The sequence below is a fragment of the Calypte anna genome, chromosome 2 (assembly GCF_003957555.1).
Source record: "Calypte anna isolate BGI_N300 chromosome 2, bCalAnn1_v1.p, whole genome shotgun sequence".
In the NCBI taxonomy this organism is placed as follows: domain Eukaryota; kingdom Metazoa; phylum Chordata; class Aves; order Apodiformes; family Trochilidae; genus Calypte; species Calypte anna.
Genome location: NC_044245.1, coordinates 43,858,624 through 43,879,733, shown reverse-complemented (window position 1 = coordinate 43,879,733; position 21,110 = coordinate 43,858,624). Strand labels below are relative to the sequence as shown.

General features: G+C 37.8%; 1 protein-coding gene across 1 annotated transcript in view; it reads left to right on the top strand.

Annotated features, from left to right (window-relative positions):
- The window catches only part of CNTNAP2 (contactin associated protein like 2), an 816,026-nt gene that overhangs the window by 309,101 nt on the left and 485,815 nt on the right, over positions 1-21,110 (top strand). The window contains exon 3 of the mRNA XM_030444894.1: positions 15,087-15,280. Coding sequence (XP_030300754.1) covers positions 15,087-15,280 — 194 coding nt within the window. The remainder of the gene's footprint in view (positions 1-15,086; positions 15,281-21,110) is intronic.

Below are 21,110 nucleotides of genomic sequence, written 5' to 3'. Positions count from 1 at the left end.
CATTCTCACCAGCCCATCTCTGTTGGTGAGAACAAGGTCCAGCAAAGCTCCTTTTCTGTTTGGTTCCTCTACCATTTGGAGGATGAAGTTGTCATCAATGCACACAAGGAATTTGCTGGAGTACTGGTGCTTTGCTGTGTTGTCCCTCCAGCAGATGCCGAGGTGACTGAAGTGCAAAGCAGCTCTTCCCTGTCTAAGATAGTCTGTCTTATCTGCCTTATCATCCCGGTCATCCTGGTTGGGTGGCCTGTAGCAGACGCCTACTATGACTCTCACTTGCCCCTGACTTCCCTTTAATCCTGACCCATAGGGTCTCTGTCAGCTCCTCATACAAATTATATTCTGAAATTTATTACATGCAGTATTTGCACTTTTTATTAAGGCAGAAAAAAAAAGCATTAGATACATGTTTTTTCATATGATACTTCATTTTACTTCATATACTGCCTTTTAATGTGAAATGCCATAATATACTATGAAATCAATTAGAGTTACAAAGTAATAGAAAGCTACTAGAACTACAAAATATTTAAAGTATATTAAATATATGCATATAATACTGTTTACCTTCACTAAACAGATAAGGAACATTCATGGAGTTTGTTGGTTGTAGACATGTGATAAACACCATCCAGAAAAGATTTCATAAATCTTTACTTTCAAAGCAAGCTACAGAAAGTCCTTCAAACTGCTCCTTCTGCAGACTGACCAAGCAATGTATAGTGAGTCTACTAATGAAAAACCCACTCGGTGATGCAGAAGACACATAAAACTACTTTTGGAATGCTAAGAACTAATAAGTTGAATCTTTCCATGATTCTTCACCAAATAAAGACAACTGATAATAAATAGTATTAGTATCAGTACAAGAGTTTAAGTTCGATTTTTTTTTTTTTTAATATTACAAAAACCTCAATGGCTTTCAGGTTTTTATTGGATTTTATTCTACAGCTTCATTCTGTGGAACTGAAAACAATATGAAAAACATAGCCTGTCTTTAAATCACACATGCAAAAGATAGAACTTAATATATTTCTAGGAGCATAAAGAATTCAAGTCCATATGGGTCTATTCGTGCAAAATTTAATGTATGATCTCTTCCTTTTAATCAATTATACATTTCAGCTCTCTTTTGAGTGAGCTAGCACCCATTTACTGCAGAAGAAGAAAGCCTACGTGAGGAGTTAGCCTTACTTTCTTATCATTCTCCCTCCAATAAATTATCAGTTAGTAGCAAAGCTTGCAGGTTTTAGATTTTTATCTGAACTGTCACATGCTACTGAGCTCACAGATCTGTAAGAAGGGACAAAATGATGATATTAGAGAATCTGTTCCAGTTCAGTTAGAAATCTTGTTTGTTTGTTTTTTTAAATTTGGCACTTTAATCTTCATTCATGACTGAAACTGGAAAGATTAATTTGCACTTTAAGAATCCATTCTTGGGTTAGTCACACTTGTTCATCACTCCCTCACAAAATAAAAAATATAACACCACTGTAGTAAGTCTAGTTTCCTGCTCTTTTCATATCAGTAATAAAAAGTTTAGTGACATGAATGCAAGAAGGAGGGGATCTGTAGCCAGATATGTCATTAGAAAGCAAACCATGAAAAGCTATATATATAAGACTTAGGATTTGTGGTGCTTATAATAAAGGGATTATTTTATCTGGTTATAGAAAATTTCTATAGACTTTCAGCAAGAGAACAAAAAATATACACTTTAAAAATAATTTAATAATAACCTGAAACATTCTCAGTCAAAGTTTGAAGCTGCTTATTTGTATGGGAAAAACATAAGCCACTCTTCCAATGAGAAACAACAGTTTCTAGGTCACTGCAATTGTATGAAATCAATAATGTTTGATAACTTGCTATTTTCCAAGACATTGCTTGTCATTCCTCTACATAAAAAGATAAATCAAGACAAAAAGGAAAACTTTGAAATCCTGTGATAATTCATTCAGAGCACTTCAGAGAAAATACAGACAGCCATTTTCTGCAGTACCGTAAAAAGCAGTATAAAAGACAAAAAAAATTTCTAAATTGTATGAGTCTACCTGCACTGTTAGACACCATTATGCTTAAGTAGAACATCAATGGCAGTTTCCATTTTTTGTTCATCTGCCTCTCTTTGTCCATTTTATCTTTGTAGATAAAGACTGTATACACACAGTATAACATTTAACTTTGGGCAGAGCAAATAATGTAGCATTGAGTGGGTTAAGTCACACTGGGAAAAGTTATGCACCTATAAAAGTCTTGGATGATTAAATATTTTGCACTTCCAGCTGCTTCAGGCAAGGATTGGTTTTACTCCATATTTGGTAGGGCCCTCTAAAAAAGAACCTCCAATCCTCATATAGGGCTCCACTTCTAATTAAAGCAAGCTTTTCCCAATATTGGCAAGGCTAAACATTTATTTATTTGCTTTTCATAAACAGCACAGATTGTTATACTTCTTGTATTCGTTTGCTGTCCTAGCTAAATTTGGATTTGTAATCCAGTCCCTATCTTCAGGGTAGGGATTGCTTTTGCATGGTTGAAGAGCCTTTCTTTCCAGCACTTAACAACTGCAGGAATTGCAGATAAGGCCATGCATGATGCTGATAGTGTGCAAATAATGAACATGCTGCTTCAGAAGAAGCAAATGTTTGTACTCAAATGGCAGAAAATACTGAGAAAACATCAAGATTACAGTTACCCTCTATTAAGAAATACCCATATGTATTTTGTATCACAGAGAAGAAGAAATGGACAACCAGATTTCTTCTTCTCCAGAGGTCATTATTAGAATTTACCCCAAATCAGACCATTTTTATTAATTCTAGCAAATTAGGTTCACCCTTTGGCCTAAATCCCTATGAGCTTCAGCAGCAGCTTTCCAGAGGTGCAACAACCTTTGGGTGCCAGTAAGGTCTGAATTTTTTGTATAATTCATCTGGTAATGTTCCTTTTGAAGGGGTAGCAGAAGACTGGAAAGAGCCAATGTTCATTCTACAAATCACCAATGACATAATTTGAAAGTTATAAGTTTGCAGAGAGGTCAGTATCAGCATTAATCACGATAATTGAAAGGTTTAAATAGACCACCAGTCTATCAAGTGTCCATCGCTAGTCACAGGGAATATCTACTGATTTCTAGTGGCACTTACTTGTGTCTTATGTGATGTGGCTTAAATTTTTTCATAAAGTATACTTTTTGTTCCTTTAAACCATGTAATACTTTTTTTTTTTTCCTTTATTTTGGAAGTAGGGCATGGGGAATACAGATTAGCCCTTATTCACTTTAGTATATATATTTGAAGATTGTTCTGCTAATTTCAGAGGACTCCCATCTACTAACAAGCTAGACAAGGTGGGGGGAAAAAAACCCTAATTATATTTCTTAAAATTATTTCCTTTTAATTTAAAAACCTGAAAGTTAAGAGTAGAAAAAAACCAAGGGATAGCAGTAGTTACCAAGATACAGTCCACACGGATATTTTCTAAAAGAACCTTAAAATCACTATATTATATTCTAAATCCCAATAGATCTTTCTTACAGTAAGAGCAATTAAAATAAATCCCTTGATGCAGTGTCTGCTTCTTAATACCCACTGTTTCCTACTATATCTTAACTGAACATATGAAGGAATGAACAATCAATCTGCCCTAAGGTAGAGTGGTGTTATCTAACAATAAAAATTATTCAAAGACATCTCATTGTTGTTATTCACAGTTGTCAGACTCAAAACAGGGGGAAAAAAATCATAAGCCTAAAGAGTCTCCTATCCTGATTTTGCTGTTAGGGAACAAATACTTTACAGCTTTAGTTATTTTAATGAACACATCACTTTAAACTATGCCTTTCCCATCTGTTCTGTTTTCTAATTACATATGCAAAAAGAAGCTCATTCAAAAGTGCATTCTAATGGAATCTTAAACAAAACTTGGAAGAGATTTAAATATTCGGTAGGCATCATTTGTATTCAAGGCATCAAGCAGCTTCTTTTCCAAGAGGTGTTTTCTTGTTTTCTAGACAGAAAGGTGAGGGAAGGCAATGGATCACTGCACCCTGGCATACAAACACCTTGCATACAAAATAACCACAGTGGCATACAAAAGAGAAGTAAGAGTATAGAGATATCCCTTTCCTCAAACCCTCTTTTCAAGTACCAAGACAAAGATCTTGTGTTGCATGCATTTCAGCCCAGGGGTTTTCCTAACAACTCTGGCCCTATCCTTGGCAAAAACTAGCAAGTGTGTAGCTACTGGACAGCAGACACTGCATCTGCAGTGTCTCTGCTGAGCAATCAAGCCCTGATTAGCAGATTCTTATCCAATATTTTAATGATGGTCAGATCAGGAACAGCGAAGTTTTACTGACAGCACTTTGAAATCCAGAGAAAAGCTCACTATGACACTTCTGGTAGTTCTTTGTAACACCTTAGTAAGGATGACAGTGAAAAAGAAATTAAGGTATTCCTGCATGTGACTTATCCCATTTCATTATCAGTCAGTTGCCTAAACACTTTAGTCACCTAAATCATCCTGTTTTCACTAACTCAGTTGACAAAGTGATGGAAGGCAAAGCTGAATATCTCTAAGCTAAATCATGATGTTCTATCCCATCTTGATTAATATTTTTCCCTCAAATGTCTGTACATGAAAGATGATTAAATGCCATAATTCAGTCTTAAATACCTTGCTCTGTGACAAGTCTTCAGGTATAAAAGATAAAAATTGAACTACCTGTCTTGCAGAGACTTGCTATGTGAGAACCTGTAGAATATAGTTTCTGCCTTTGTGCTTCAGTCTACACCAATCATATTCAAATAACACTTGTCTTGAAAAGCTCACTGTTAACAAAAAAAAACTATATTATTATTTCATTATACTTCTTATCTTTTTTCTGATTTTTAACTCCAGATCTCCTGGTCTGTGTCTCCTGCAGTAAATTTTTCTCCCTTTAAATGCTGTGCTCCATGGAATACTCCATTCAATTGTTACATGCCCCTAAATACTGCTGGCCCAGTAGGTACCAGGAAAGATCTGGCCTAACTCCTGCTGCTAAATGCAGCAGTTCTGAAGTCCAGCCCCCTTGATAACTGCCAGCAGCCAACCTTTGCCTGCCAGTGCTGATGTTTGTGACACTCACTTGGCTCAGCTCCAGGTCTACTGCAGAACCTCTGCTCACTTTTCTTCTCTTTGTTACTCCCTATCCATTTTTACCAGGTTTTTTGTTTATTTCCTGTTTTATAAAGCTTTTTGTTTTGGGACTGGGAAGAAAAAACTACGTTTAAGACTATGCTCTTGTTGAAGATTTTTCCCTAGAGTTTCCTATCCAGATAAAACCTGCTTTTCCCCTATACAGCTGTTTTTTCCTTCTGCTTAAAATCTCAGATCCAAATTCCCATTTTAAAGGAATTTATCCAAAGCTGTTTTCAACCCAAATGGCAATGATTTTTCAAAACCAGAATTATTAATATAGAAGCCTGAAATATTTTTTTTTCTGACTACCTTATTCCTTTATTCTTGAGTGCTGAAGTGCTTAAATCATTACACATTTTGGTAATTTCCCACAAAAAAAACCCTTATAAGTGAAGCCAGTGAATTCTCAAAAAGATTTTTCTTTTCTGAAATAAAATAACTGTGCAGGGAAAAAAAATCAATCTACTGAAAGTTTCTGAATGCTGTCATGATAGTACTCTCTATTAATACCCCTCCCTGATAAAGAACAGAGAGAGAATAAGGGAGAGAGACTTATGGGTTGGAAACTAAACTACACACCTTTAGTGAAGAAAAATGATAAAAAGGAAAAAATAATCTATACAAATATACAGAAAAAAATTATCATAGAATCATAGAATTGGCTGGGTTGGAAGGGACCTCAGAGATCATCAAGTCCAACCCTTGGTCCACTACTGCTGCAGTTACTAGACCATGGCACTGAGTGCCACATCCAGTCTCTTCTTAAATACCTCCAGGGATGGAGAATCCACTACTTCCCTGGGCAGCCCATTCCAATGTCTGATCACTCTCTCCGTAAAGAAATTCTTTCTAATATCCAACCTAAACTTCCCCTGACACAACTTGAGACCATGCCCTCTTGTCTTGCTGAGAGTTGCCTGGGAAAAGAGACCAACCCCCCCCCTGGCTACCCCTTCCTTTCAGGGAGTTGTAGAGAGTGATGAGGTCTCCCCTGAGCCTCCTCTTCTCCAGGCTGAACAGCCCCAGCTCCCTCAGCCTCTCCTCACAGGACTTGTGCTGGAGTCCCTTCACCAGCCTGGTTGCCCTCCTTTGGACCCACTCCAGGACCTCAATCTCCTTTCTGAACTGAGGGGCACAGAACTGGACACAGTACTCGAGGTGTGGCCTCACCAGTGCTGAGTACAGGGGCAGAATCACTTCCTTGGACCTGTTGGCCACACTGTTCCTGTAGGAACATCTGTAGGCCAGGATGCCATTGGCTTTCTTGGCTACCTGGGCACACTGCTGGCTCATGTTCAGCTTCCTGTCAATCCAGACTCCAAGGTCCCTCTCTGCCTGGCTGCTCTCAGCCACTCTGTGCCCAGCCTGGAGCTCCCCATGGGGTTGTTGTGGTCAAAGTGCAGGACGCGGCACTTGGCCTTGTTGAACCTCATCCCGTTGGAATCAGCCCAACTCTCCAACCTGTCCAGGTCCCTCTGCAGAGCCCTCCTGCCTTCCAGCTGATCCACACTCCCCCCCTGCTTTGTGTCATCTGCGAATTTGCTCATGACAATGAGATACCACATTCTTCTCTCTTTTCCCCCAGTAATGCTCACATCACCACGGAGGCTGCAGGGCAGTCCTGGGAGGCAGGAGTTGAGCCTGGCAGGATGGACTTCTGGAGTCAGCAGCAGTCGGGAGCTGGAGGCACGAACACACAGATGAATGAATGGAATCCTCCCAGGATGCCAAATGAAGGAAAGGAAAGGAAAGGAAAGGAAAGGAAAGGAAAGGAAAGGAAAGGAAAGGAAAGGAAAGGAAAGGAAAGGAAAGGAAAGGAAAGGAAAGGAAAGGAAAGGAAAGGAAAGGAAAGGAAAGGAAAGGAAAGGAAAGGAAAGGAAAGGAAAGGAAAGGAAAGGAAAGGAAAGGAAAGGAAAGTAGGAAGGAGTTGCTTAAGATATTATGGGACTTCTGATATTATTCAATTACTGGTACTGTTTAATTTGTCTTGGTATTTATGCTTCCCTTTCCTATTTTTCCTTCAACAAGCAGAAGCATAACATGAAATATTTAGAGATGATTTTTGAGATTATTTTTAAAATCTACTATACATCTTATTCAAGGGTTTTGCAAGGTTTTCTTCTTCTTACAAAGCAAAAGGAGAATTATTTTTTCCATTAATGCATATATTGCAATTAGTACCCAAACCCTTATCCTTTCTGCCCATTAAGAAAATATATTTTTTAAAATTACTATGCATCCATTTTTATGATTTAAGGTCATATAGCCTCTTATTTTACTCATAGCAAAAGATTTATTGATATCATCTGCACAGCTGCAACAACATGGGAAGAACAATTTTATTCTTAAATTTAATTTGCAAAATAATGAGTTCATTTCAACATAGGACTTTTCCGCAGCAGAATTTAAATTTTTAGGGCAATGGCTTGCCTGAAGTCTATGGTAAACTACTAATAAATATTGACTATTCCCTCGTGAGTTTATACTCCTTGGAGCCAAAACATAGCACTAAATACATAATCATATGAGACTGTACTAGGGAAAAAAGACAGCAGATAAATGCTAGTAAAAGTAACAGTACTCCTATCAGTGGCATCAAATGTTAATTTACCCACATGGGATTAACTAATCTGATACATTTTAGACACAAACCAGGGAATTAAATTCTGCTGGGATTTTTATTCAATATAAATTAATGAGAACTTAAAGTTCATGTGGCACAGCATTACAAGAACTAAACTATAATAAATTAAAAATCCGGAATGCACACTCCAATGCTAGTTCTTTACATTTTCACCTACAAAAGTGAGGAGAACATAGAAATGCTAATTTTAGAGTAGGACAGTTAAGCTTTCAGAGTCTGGGGGAAGATTCAAAGCAGGATTTAACTTCACGTGCCCTGAATCATCCCCACTTCCCCCCTTCTTTCCATTAGCCACCTAACAGTCTTAGAATGTCATGGCTTCCTGGGCTGAAATGAATCTCTCTGCAGTTTCCATGCTCTCAATTTAAGCTCTGCAGGCTACAGACAGAAATACTTATTCTGAATGTATTTTTTTCTACATTGTCAGTCAACACTGCTGAGTAAAACCTCACTGAGAACTTCTGCACGTCCAGACCAACTCCATAAAATCATATACTCGTATACTTCATATACTCATATACCTACTCCCTCTCCAAAAGGAAAAAAACCCCTCACCACTTCAAACAGCTAGACTCCAGATCATACCTGAGTAATTTCTGCCTGTACTGAGCAGCAGCTGGCAGATGAAGAAACAGCCGCAGCTACAGAAGGAGTGTCCTAGACAGAAATCTCACTTGGCAGAAGCATTGCCCAGGCTAGCAAAGACCTAAGTGAGGATAAAAATAACGTTGCTTTAGTTTGCTTGTCTGTAACATATTGTTCTTCTCACATAGAGAACCAGGAAAACAAGCTTTATTTTGAAACTTTATAAAAAATACTGTTTTCCTAATGCTAATAATTTTCTTGTACTATGTAAAGCCTCTACCCTTAGAGCTGACTGCTCTGTCCTCATAAAGATTACAACCTTCTCTTCTTGAATAAAGCTCACCGTTTTTCCTGAATGTTGGAATAACCAAATCTTTGTATCAGTCTTTAAAGACATTTCCATGTGCTGGGCCTAGACATGGAAGCACAGCTTGACAGAAGTTGTACAAGGACATCCGTGCAACAGTATGACAGCTTTCCCTTTACCTATATGCCCTTCTTATTCACTTTTATCTTGAGGAAAACAACTTACACAGACAGCTAGTCCTTTACTGCCAGCTACATGGATGCCATTCCTGCTGAAGACAGAGGGATTTTACTTATGGCATACATCCAGAAAATAAGTATGCAGAAAGGGCTTCTAAAGCACAAAGAGCTACTAGCTAAATCACTATGTCTGTAAAAACTGAATCCTATGATTACTGGGCTATAAAAAGGTCCTAAACAGGCAAAACCACATGGCTTAAGAATGGAAAGTACGATTCGATAATTATATGTATTACCATAAGAATATAGGTTTAAATACAAGGTTTTTTAGTGAATGAAAGAGGAATAAATTATCTGCTGTTAATTCCAGGCTTGAAGGAATCTCACACTGAACTTTTAAATTCTCATTTGGCAATGTTAATTAAACATCATAAAATCAGAGTGAATTGTAAGAGCTAGCCATTGCTTATCAGGCCCCTGCAAATTTTTTTCACGTTTATTTCTTATTGCTATTATATAACCTCTTTTTTCTTACTGATAAGAGATAAGTATCATTTGCAGAAAAATGAAGTACTTGCAATATATTTTAGGAAGCAAATTTATCATGTAGATGATTCCAGTAAAAAAAAATAATGTACATAACATATATTATCTTGATCAAAACATGTACTGGCTCTTAGCAAGATATAACACTTTATGACTGGGAGAGTACTTATAAAAAGAAAATCAAAGTATCAGTAATAAGCTGTTTATTTTTTTTAAAGTAAAGGGGCTAAAGTTTATAACCTAAGTTTTATCCTGGATTTCAGTTCAATATTAAAATTATCAAGTACAATTAAGCACATTTGCTCAGTAACAGTACCTATTACAAGTGGTTTCATTAAAAAACTTGTGAACAACAGCTTTTTTTTTTTTTTTACTTTAAAATTTGCCTACATGATTTACATGAGTCAGAGGGCTGAAATTCAGAAAAGTGAGATCCTCTGACACCTTCTGGTCTATGCCTTCTTATTTCCCACTGCAGGCACCACATCTAGTGCCTGAAGTTATCCCTAATGGCCTCCAGTGGCCTGGGTCAATTGCAGCCCACTGTACTGCCTTTCTAGCAGGCATCTCAGAGATTTAGGTCTCACATAAGAATGAAGGCATCCAATCTGAAAGTGTCCTAGATTTGTTTAAAGAAAATGGTGCCCGCTTTCACATCTTAATTTTGTGGTTTGCAACACATTCCTACAATGATGTCTCAAGTGGTTTCTCCTTGGATCCTGACACACAAGGTCACAGATTGTAGTTTCCCAGGTTGTGTGTGTTTGCATGCATGCACCTGAGAAAGGCATCCCTTTGCCCTGTGTGAGGCTGACCTCACTGGTTTGCAGTTTTCTCAAAAGAGCAATTTTAAAGTGAATAGGTCTGGCTAGGGTGGAGGACCTGGTCTGGCCAGAGTTGAGCAGGGGGTGACACCTCGGGAAGAGATAAGGACTGCTGGGTGGAGACTGCTCCCCTTTCCTGAGGGCCTGCAATGCTGGGAAATCCCTCCAGGCACCATTACCCTGGGCAGGGTAGAGGAAGCCACCTTGACTGTACTGATGCTGATGGACCTGGCTGAGGGGGCTGGAACCGAGCGGGGAGTCGCCTGAAAGAGATAAGAACTGGTGACTGGCCTGGGGACTGCACTCCTCTGTGGCAGCTCCCCTCCAGGCAGCCTGTCTGCAATGGCTCTGATACCAATGCCCCTGGCTTCTGTGGCAGCTGACTGACAGCTGCCCCTTGGGAACAAAAGGAACTCAGGGGTATATATGGCTGTCCATGCTGTGGCTCTTTTGATGTCTCTTGACCCACCGCCATCTCGCATCAGACCCTGTCAAGGATCAGCGCCATCTTGAAGAAACTCGCTGGGCAGCTGGGCCCCTGGTGGTGACTCTTTCTCTCTCACGCTCTGTATTTCTCTCTTGCTCTCATTCTTCCTTCCCTTTTTCTCCACTTTTCTCTCTCCTTCTTTCTTCCCACTTTCTTACCCTTTTTCTCCACTTTTCTCTCTCTCTTATATCTTCTTTTCCTCTCTCCGACTTTGGCCTGGTTCTATAATTTTGCCTGTTTCAATTGTCAAAATCTGCTTGCACCCGACCCTACTACAGCTGGACTTTGTTTCGTGGATCTAAAACAAAAATGTTACCTCAGACCGTAACACCCTGTTTCTCTGTTCCTGAGGTCCCTCTTGTTTTGAAACTTTTGCTTTCCAACACTATACACCACTTTCTTGTTTGACTGTGGGCTGTAATTTTCCTCTGATATCTTAAATTCAGTGTAGAACTGAAAAGACAGTCAGGGGGCTGGAAGACTCAGCCTCTGAGTTGAGGCTGAGGGACTAGGATTTGTTCAACCTGGAAAAGAGATGGTTTTACAGGAACCCTACAGCAACCTCCACTACTTAGAGGGTGGTCATCACAGAGGTGGGGATGGGCTCTTTACTGTAGTGGATGGAAACAGGATGAGAGACAATGCATACAAACTGAAATTAGAGATCTTTCAAGTGGAATTATTTTTTTTTAAACCATGAGGACAATTAGGAAGTGGGAGAGGTTGCCCAGAGAGGCTGCAGTCTCTGTCTCTGAAAGTTTTCCAGATCCAATTGATTAAATCCCTGAGTAACCTGGTTTTATTTCAGAGTTGAACTCCGCTTTCAGGAAGTGGTTGGTCTAGAGACCTTCTGAAGTTCCTTTCAACCTGAATTATCCTGTTACTGTAATAGTAGCTTAATATAAGAACAGAAGCTTCACAAATATGAATAACTATACCAGGTCAGCCTAACTAAGCTGACTTAATTAACTAAGAACTTAATTAAGAAGACAGCAAATAGTGGAGTATGAATGACGCAACACGGTATATTTCATTGGCAGAAGGATAAACCCCTTGAGCACAAATTAGCCAGTAAATACAACTTTTTGCTTATGTTGAGGTAAGATTGTATGATCTGACTGTCTTAGTCTCATATATATCCTTCACATTGCTAAAATAATAAAAGATGGGTCTTACTGCCTAAATGCTTTCTTCCTCTCCTAGAATCACTGTACACTAAAATCTCCCACCTGCAGGCACTCAACCTTTCCTCAGATTCTGTGGCTAAACTTGGTAAGATAGGTGACGTTTCTTCTCTAATAAATAAATCAGTATTAAATTTGCCCCAAATAATCTTTAATTGTGATTTTACACATTTTTATAACAGACAAAACAACATTCCTCTAACTTTTCTAATATTTTGCAACAAGGTCAAAAATTCTGAATATTGTGCTTCAGCTCATTATATTGAGTTGTGCTGGTATCTGCACAATGATCTTAGAACAGACATCAGTGCATAATGTAGAACCAGACAACAGGCTCAGGTCAAATGTGCAGTTTAAGAACTCGCTCAGAAACCTGAAAGGAAACACATCTGTAGTTTAATATTTTTCATATTCGGGGGGGGGGGAAATGTGAAAAAAGGAGGTAAAAAAAAAAGTTTTCACACTTTACTTTTGATGGGTACAAGAACATGGAGGGACCTTTTTGGACAAAAGATTCCTAAGAGGATAGGGTTTCTACCCTTCTTTATTTACAGACTTGAAATTCTGCTACGTCTGTCCTCATAGAGTGCCTGTTTGGAATATGATCAACATCTTAGCAAAAGCATTAGATTCTTTGCTCTTATAAAAATCCTTAAATGCACAGTAACTGAAATTTCTCTAGTTGCCACTGATTTTCTCAAACTTTTTACAATTTGCCTGATAAATCCATTTTCTAAAGCCCTACATTGCCAATCACCATTGAAAGTGATCTAAACCAATATCTAGTGCCATGTTAACATCCCTGGAGCTACAGGCATCAGCTGAAGAATTACATGCTAGTCAAAACATATTGTGTTATACTCTATCATGCCAGATATGTAGTGACAAGTTTCTTCAACACGAACACTGAGTTTCTGAAGTGACAAGTCTTGGGACACAAGCAACTGCAAAATCTCCATGCACATTTCAGTGTTCCAGAAACACAGCAATGCTTATTAGACATTTTTTAGTCATTCTTGCTCTTACTAAATGCCTGTCTAGGAGAGAAGCACAATAACAGTGGCAAAAAACCCCAGTGTCTCTGTCCCTGTACTTTCACTATCAAAAAATGTATGTTAAATCAATTGCAGTTCTGGTATCCCCTGTGTCACAGCTATTTCCATAATCTTAGATTCCAGGAACAGATACGCATGGCTAATGGAGAGAGCAGTAACATCATAAAGATCACCAAGAAAAGTATTACAGTTCTATGTGACAGTAAAAAGTTGGTGGCTATGGCAGAGGTGTTGCTAATTTTGTGGTACTGCGCATTGGTTTTGATGGCAGAGATTTTAACTGAATCTCCTGCATAGGTTAAAAGTGTAAAAAACGTAGTACCTATTTTAGATTTCTTACAGCTATAGTACCTCGTCCTTTTTCAACAATTTCATTGCTGAAGAACATTTTATTGATGGATTTCTCAGTTCTGTCCTTCTAATTGTTTTTGAATGCTTTTATTTGAACCTATTTTTTTTTCTGGAGCTTCCAAGAGCTCCTTTTACAAAGGTGGCTTCTGTACCAGGCTAGCTTCTTACCCTTCGTGTGCCATCAGCAAAACCAGAGCCAGTCTGAATTTGGGAATATGTGGGAATACTTTTCCTTGAAAGTGCTTTTAGCAAGGGTGTGGTGGTTTTGTTTTTAAAAATAGCATTTAACTATTCCCTACCCCAAAACTATCTTGTTTTAATTACCAGGTATAATTATATGTAGTGCAGGAACAAAGTTTCTGTTGTAAATCTTCAGAATTTAAACAAATTGGGTGTCATTGGCATAGTACTGTGCTTTTATTTACAGTGAAAGGCAACCAGTTACGACATCACATGATACTATTGATATCTGAATGTTAACATATCCTGGGAAGTGGAAATTTTTTGAAGGCTAATCAAGTTTAGAATTTTCTAAGACTGAGGCAATGCTGCCGCCTAATGATGGGAGTGTATAAACTGCGGTATAGATAAGAGTTTCTTGCTTGGCAAGCAGGCTAAGTTTCTGACAACTGAAGTCTATACATGAAATTAAAAGCAAAGAAAATTGGCCCATGAACTAGATTACATTATTTCATGTTGTGCCAGGCCATTAATTTGCTTCAAAATTGAAAAAAAAAGCAAAAAAATTATCTGTAATATCTTTAAGTCTGACAAGTTTTTGTTTTCTGCATCTTAACATCTGCTATGAATATAAAGAGAATGATTTGTCACTTTTTCTCTATATTGGTAGATATTTTTTTTATGCTTCATGTACTTCCTAATACTTGTCACTGTGGTAAATATAGCACAATATCTATCTTAGAATTGTTATCATTCTCTACAGTATCCAACTACAATTGTCCCCTTAATATTTTCATATTTCAGAAGAATAAGAAATTGCATTAATGTCTTAATGCTTCATTTATCTATTCAGCAATGGCCTTCTTTATTTAAAATAGTTTGATGTAGTCTAGTGGCTGAGAAAAATATTGTTAATAGCATTACTGTCAAGTTAATTCATAGACTCATAAAGAACAGTAACATTTTTGTAAGGCATCTGCCAATGTAATGTGTGACAGCTTGTGCTCCCAGCAGATCAAAACTGGATTCAGCAGTACCTGCTCAGTTCTTCTGGTAGATCTTTCTATTTGTGCATTACAGTGAAACAAAGGAAAGCAGAAAACTTGCTCTTATTTTCTTCCACTTTATCTATATTATCTCTTTAATGTGAAATGCTATTGAAAGCTATACGAAATCCAAAGATTGTTATTGATTTGTGCCACTGTAATCTGACAGATGTTTTCATTGCAAATTGGTCAACCTTTGAAGAATTACCATTTGGCAAAACCTAATAAGCTGTAATTAAGGCCTAATAAAGGCATTGATTAAATAAATCAATTAAAGGCAGCCCATTAAATTATGATATCATAAAATGATTAAGGGAACAGAGGTAATATATTTGAAATCTGTGCTAAAATGCTTTTTTTTTTTAAAGTGCAGTCATATTTCTGTAGTACACATTCAAGTTTTTTTTGGTATTAAAATCCTCTCAGCTGGGCTGCCTCCCAGCAGTCAGCTGTGTTCACTTCAGTCTGTGATTCAGGTCTAAATCTCTCTTCTCTTTCAACCCAATAGGTGCAGGAGGTTGGTCTCCATCAGACAGTGACCATTACCAATGGCTGCAAGTGGATTTTGGGAACAGGAAGCAGATAAGTGCTATTGCCACTCAAGGCAGGTATAGCAGTTCTGACTGGGTCACTCAGTATCGGATGCTCTACAGCGACACAGGGAGAAACTGGAAACCATACCACCAAGATGGAAATATCTGGGTAAGTCACTGGTGGAAAATGGAAGTGTATGCTGTAATTATGATGACTGGCTGTGGTTTTAGGAGCTGTGCACCTCATACAACTCTGTAGTGGGTTTTCTTGCGAGGACAGAACAGAGCTTAGTTGAAAACACAATTCAAGTTGCAGCTGCTGTCAGGAGGGCTGTACCTGGATTCTCAGAACCCATTTGGGACGATGGTAATTGTCAGAATATGGAGCTATTTTTTGGTTGTTGATATTCCTCAATGAGTCTATTATGCTTTGGCTTTGCTTTCCCTGCCTTTTCTTTTAACTAATTTCTTGAAGCAAATGTGAGACACAAAAGTAATTTTAAAAAATCTGCTCTTAAACATAGAATTTTGGAAAGGATTGATACTAGGGAGCACATTTGTAGTGTATTTATTGTTTTCAGTATAGTTGCTACAGAGATATTTATAATAATTTTAGAAAAAAGCATATAATTTTGTTTTGTTTTTCACATTTTTCATGAATAGGCTGCTAATTTCATTCTTGTTGAAAGCAGTAGCCTTCCATTTTGCTGACAAAAAAAATCTATAGGTATTACGTGCATTTCCTTGTTCTTTTTCAAACATATACTTCAAAAACAGCAAAATTCAATCAGCCTTTTTTGAAACCAAAATAAACTGATTAGCTATTATGCTTCATCAGAAAAATATTTTCAAAGCAAACAATATTTAACATTGTGCTATTTTAAATTCACATTTTTGACAGGTGTTTCTTTTAGTAGAGTCTGTTATTAAAAATGAATGTCAAATATAGAGCACAAGGTGAATGTTTTTTAGCTGTATAAGAGAAACTCTCTTAATATGTGGAGTACATAGAGGCAGTCATTTTTTATTAGAGTATTGATTTATTGAAAAAGCCTCCTCTGTGTACCAGATAGGATTCTGAAAGAGGAAGAATTTAAGCCAGAGGGACAGACAGGAGTGAAGAGAAAAAGATTGGGTTCTGCTTTAGTTTCCTTAGGTTGTATGAATGTTGTTCATCAGGCTAGGGGGTAGCTCACGCTTAAGCTTGATAAATATGAAAAAAATCTCTTTTAAGTCCACTTATGTTTATAAAAATACTTACAGCCTTTAGTGTTTGTATTATCTTAGTTATAGAAAAGCTTCTTCAGCAATGCCATTTGAAATAATGAAGAAGTTGTCTTGGGGGAATAGTAGAGGGCTGTACAGCTTGCTGACTGAATGATATATAAAGCAGAACAAGCAGGCTGAGAATGATATCTTCTTGATACCTTGAAGGGAAAATATTTTGGCATCTTCTGATTTGGATGATTTATTCACAGCTGTGACTGCTTATTTATGAAGTGGGCTTTGTAGAATATGTTTGTTATCTCTTAATGCAAAAGCACTGAAATTAATGAAAGAACATTTTTTTTCTTTCTATTAGCAATTAGGTGTGATTGGTGGATTCAGGGAGAATACTGCTGGTCTGTTATTGATCATCGATATCACTTGCAAAACCATGTGTTGAATTAGGAGTCTGCTATTTCTATTAGGAATGCTAAATCTTTGGTATATACTTAGCAGGCTTGTTGCTGCAGTGCTGCTACTGTTCATGTTCTGCTCTTCTTATCCAGTAGTAGAAAAACATAGGAAAACAATTTTTTTAGCAAATAACTGTAGAAGTCTTGACTGTACTTCTAACCTTCTTAAACCAGCATATGTTCTGTTAAATGATGTGCAAGCCTTGCTTTGTTATTGAAAATGCTGTGCTTATTAGCTGTGCTTATTTCTGTCAAGAAATATTAAATTCAATAAATTCTCAAGTCAGGAAAGGTGTCTGAGCATAGAGCAAAACTGTTGTCTATTGTAGTAGTAGAATACTGTAGACAGGATCCTCTGATGTGGAAATGGGGTGGTACAGAATTTCCCATCACATCTTCCTGTAGTGAAATGAGGCAACCAGGTGCCACTAATTCCCAGGGAGTGGCATGAGCTTGTGTTAAGCCCACCTGTGCCTGATTAGGGTGGGCCCCCACTGCTCATGCGCAGGGCCCACCCTAATCAGGCACAGGTGGGCTTAACACGAGCTCCTGCCACTCCCTGGGAATTAGTGGCACCTGGTTGCCTCATTTCACTACATCTTCCTCTTAAGTGTTGCTATGTACAAGAAATTAAAAACAGCAGAAGCTGTGAGAGCCACATCAGACCATATGAGCTAAGTATCCAGCACTGGCAATTTCAATTTGTAAGATCAGGTTCTTTCTGGCTGAAATGGCTGTGACAATCTTAAAACCTCAGGTTATTCTGATGCCCTTAGAATACCCGTAGAAATTATTTAGTCAACACCATTTAATATTAAAGCAGTTATGCTATCAAATGACACAGCCAGAGGATGAGAAATGAGAAGCAGAATAAAATACAAATTAAGCTTGCTAGATGAGTTTGAGACAGATCAAAGGTGAAATAAATTCTGACAAAGTTCTAGTTTAGAACAAACCATTATAATTGACATAAAATACTGAAGTGACCCACTTCTGAATGTATTATTCAGGAATGGAAGAGTTCTGTAATTCTTCTCTAAGTAGGAAAGAAATCAAAAGGCTCTTAGAAAGTCTGTGATGGGGAAGGTGTTTTCAAGGTGAATTTAGAGTAAGCTTCCCAGGTCTTTGAAATGGATTTTCTGACCCCACCCCTCCTGGGCTTTTGGTTCTTTTCAATTTCTGTGAATTTTAATAAGATAAGGGTGGCCTCTTTACATAAATGCCTAGCAACTAGAGAAATTTTAACACGTCTCCTACCTTCACACATGTTTTCTGAGATTCTAATTTTGGTAGGTCATGAGGTTTCCCTATATACCTCAATCCACTGGGGTGTTTTGTGTACATAATATATCTTTGTTTTGGTACGGATGTTCATTTCAGTTTCTACATCAATGCCATCTGTTTCTTTGCCTAAAAATACACGCCAGTTATATGTTGGAGAACGGCTGAAGAACAGTTATACATTTTGTAAATGCCTCAGACCAAGTAAAATGCAAATATGCTATATAGATACAGTAAGAAAATGCTGGATATTATGAAAATATCCAGACATAAATTAGAAGCACTACTGGCAGAGCTGTGTACCTCCAAGATTCAGGCCCCTCCTAAAGGAAATTTTAAGAATCTTGGTACAATTGAAGAGGTCTTACGAAGTATCACCTTTCAAAATGTTCTTACTCTAGTAGAACTTGTGATCAGCTCATCCAACTGATTTTCTTATCCTTGGTGATATCAGCCAGGGTGAAGAAGGAGAAAGTGTTACTGTAATTATGAGTTTCAGAAAAAGTTTTGATAGGAAAGGTGGAGCGCATGCTCTTTGCATGTTACCTCCATTCTTACCTTCAGCCTGAATAAATATCAGTGGAGTTGCTACACTTTGCTTTTGTAGAGGAAATTTAGCCCTGGATCAAATGGCTACTGATTTGGTTGAAAACAGTCGTTTCTTTACTTTTCTTGTTCTTCTTTCAGTTTAACTGAAGTGTATTGTGCATATCACCTGCTTTTGTACTACTTTTATTACTGAAAAAATATTAAGTGATTATGTAGCTTTCACTTTGAAGAATGCTTTTTTAGAAAGCATTTTTTAGAAATTTAATTTTTTTGCATACATACTGGCTTTAAATAATTTTAATTTTTAAAAAAATTTTTTAGTACTGCTCATTCTGTTCCTTTTTTAGGTGAAATAATCAGAAATCCAGTAAGTTAACTGTAAAAGGAACTTTGCATTTCTTTGGGTATTGAGGAGCAACTTACTGTTTGAGAAATCCAGTCTCTTCATTTACATGGTTCCTCTTGGAACTCTTTCCCTTTGAAGGAAGGAACTTGGTACAGCACAGTGGATTTAGCTTGCATAGGAAAATGAGCTCTCAGCACTTCAGAGCATTCTGATGTACTACTGAGCCAAAAATCATTGTGAAAGGAAGCACAAGTGAGTTGGATGATTAACTTTTTTAAGTTATGTGAGACTTCAGATGTTTAATACTCTTGGATGCCTTTGGAAATACCAACCATCAGACATACCTAAAGTAACATTTAATGTCCAGGTAGATGTAAGGCAATCATCTGAAGCTCTATCTAGCTGAAATTATGTGCCAGCTGCCTGCTTGGCATTTCTGTTCCTCCTGTCATGCTAATTATGCTTAGATTATGCAGAGAAAAATCTGCAAGTCTTATAACATTCCCCATTCTTTCCACCTGCTCAACAGAGCATCCTTTATAACTAACCAAGGACTTACTGCATGCATCTTTGAATATAATGATTTGTGTATAGTAACAACAAGTGAAGAATAAAAAAATACCAGTGCACACTCCCTTTGTTATAACATGCAAAAATTAATTGCTTTGTAAAAGCTGTCAGTGTGTTTTCCTGAGATCCAACTTATTTCTATGACCCTAAACTAAACAAAATTAATGAATATGCTATAGAAAAGTTCTTGAGTTTGATAGTTACTTCTACTCTCCTTTTTTGTGGTTACTTCATAAGATATTGGGTGGAAACTTAGATGACAGAGAGATTTGGTAGGTTAATGACTTTTAGTTGTGGGAGCACTTAAAAAATATGAAATGTGATTAGAATTGTATGTGACATGATTTTTTATTGTTACTGGGATGCTGGTAGAATATCAGATGTTATTAAACATGACAAACTGGCTTGATATATTAGTCAGTGCAAAAGTTTTGACTACTCTTTATAGCATGGCCCTGAAGTCTTCTGGAAGTATTGTGAATATATTGTTGTTTTCTGTTTAAGAAATCCCTGACCTATCCTGTCTGGGATTTTTATGTCTGGTGTCTTACTGTCTCTGTAGCAATGCCTGCAAGGTGACCACTGTTATTTTTACTGGCTCTGAATTCTCCAGGTATTTTATTACTAGAAACACCTCTCTTAAATTCAACTTTCCTTCCACATGAAAAAAACCCTCATTTTTCTCCTGGAATCTCCTGTGTGCCTTTCCTTAATTTCACTTTGTCTTAACTAAAATTGACTGTTATGGTTCTGAGTCCCTGTCTACTGTGTCTTTGTCTTATAAAGATCACTCCATTCACTTGCAACAGCAATATCACCTTTATGGGTGTATTGAGCGAATGGCATGGTGTAACTTCTCCTGAAGTCAATATGGCTCATTACTTAATGCACATTGCTAACTGATACATTGAGCACCCATGGCTGAAAGGATACAGGAAAATACTGTGAATAGTGAAACTGAACTCTCTTATAGGACTAATGTAAGAGTCTCTGCTCACTCAACTCATGGCATGGCTCCATGAACGAAGATTTAAAGGCTCTCCCCACACTTACAGTAAGCACGCTGATGGCTGATAAGACCAATGCAGGATAAGCAAGTCCAGTTGCAAAAGGCCCAGAAGACAATCTCCTTTGATGATACTGGCAAGACACGGTTCTTTCTGTGTTGTCTTTTCTCCTTGAGACTGATTCTATGTGTGTTCTCAAAGGAGGCAGCAGCACTATGGATGGTGTCTCCAACTCTCCACATTGGAGGCTGGAGTGGACTACTGATGGCAGTCAGTATGGCCAAAGCTGAGGGATTGTTTCAGGGATCCCCGTATCTCCTCTTTGGGGCTCCTCTGTTGCAGCAGCCAGTAGCGAGTTCACCACAGAGCACAATCTTAGGGAGGAGGTGATCCTCCATCCTGGAGACGTGCCCTGCCCAGCACAGCTGTGTCCTCAGTATCATGGCCTCATACTGGTGACCCCTGCCTGGTCAAGGACAGTGACATTGGTCACACCATCAGTCCAGTGGATGTTTAGGATCCTTTAGGATTTTAGGATGTGTGCCCATGGACACACTTTGACCCTTC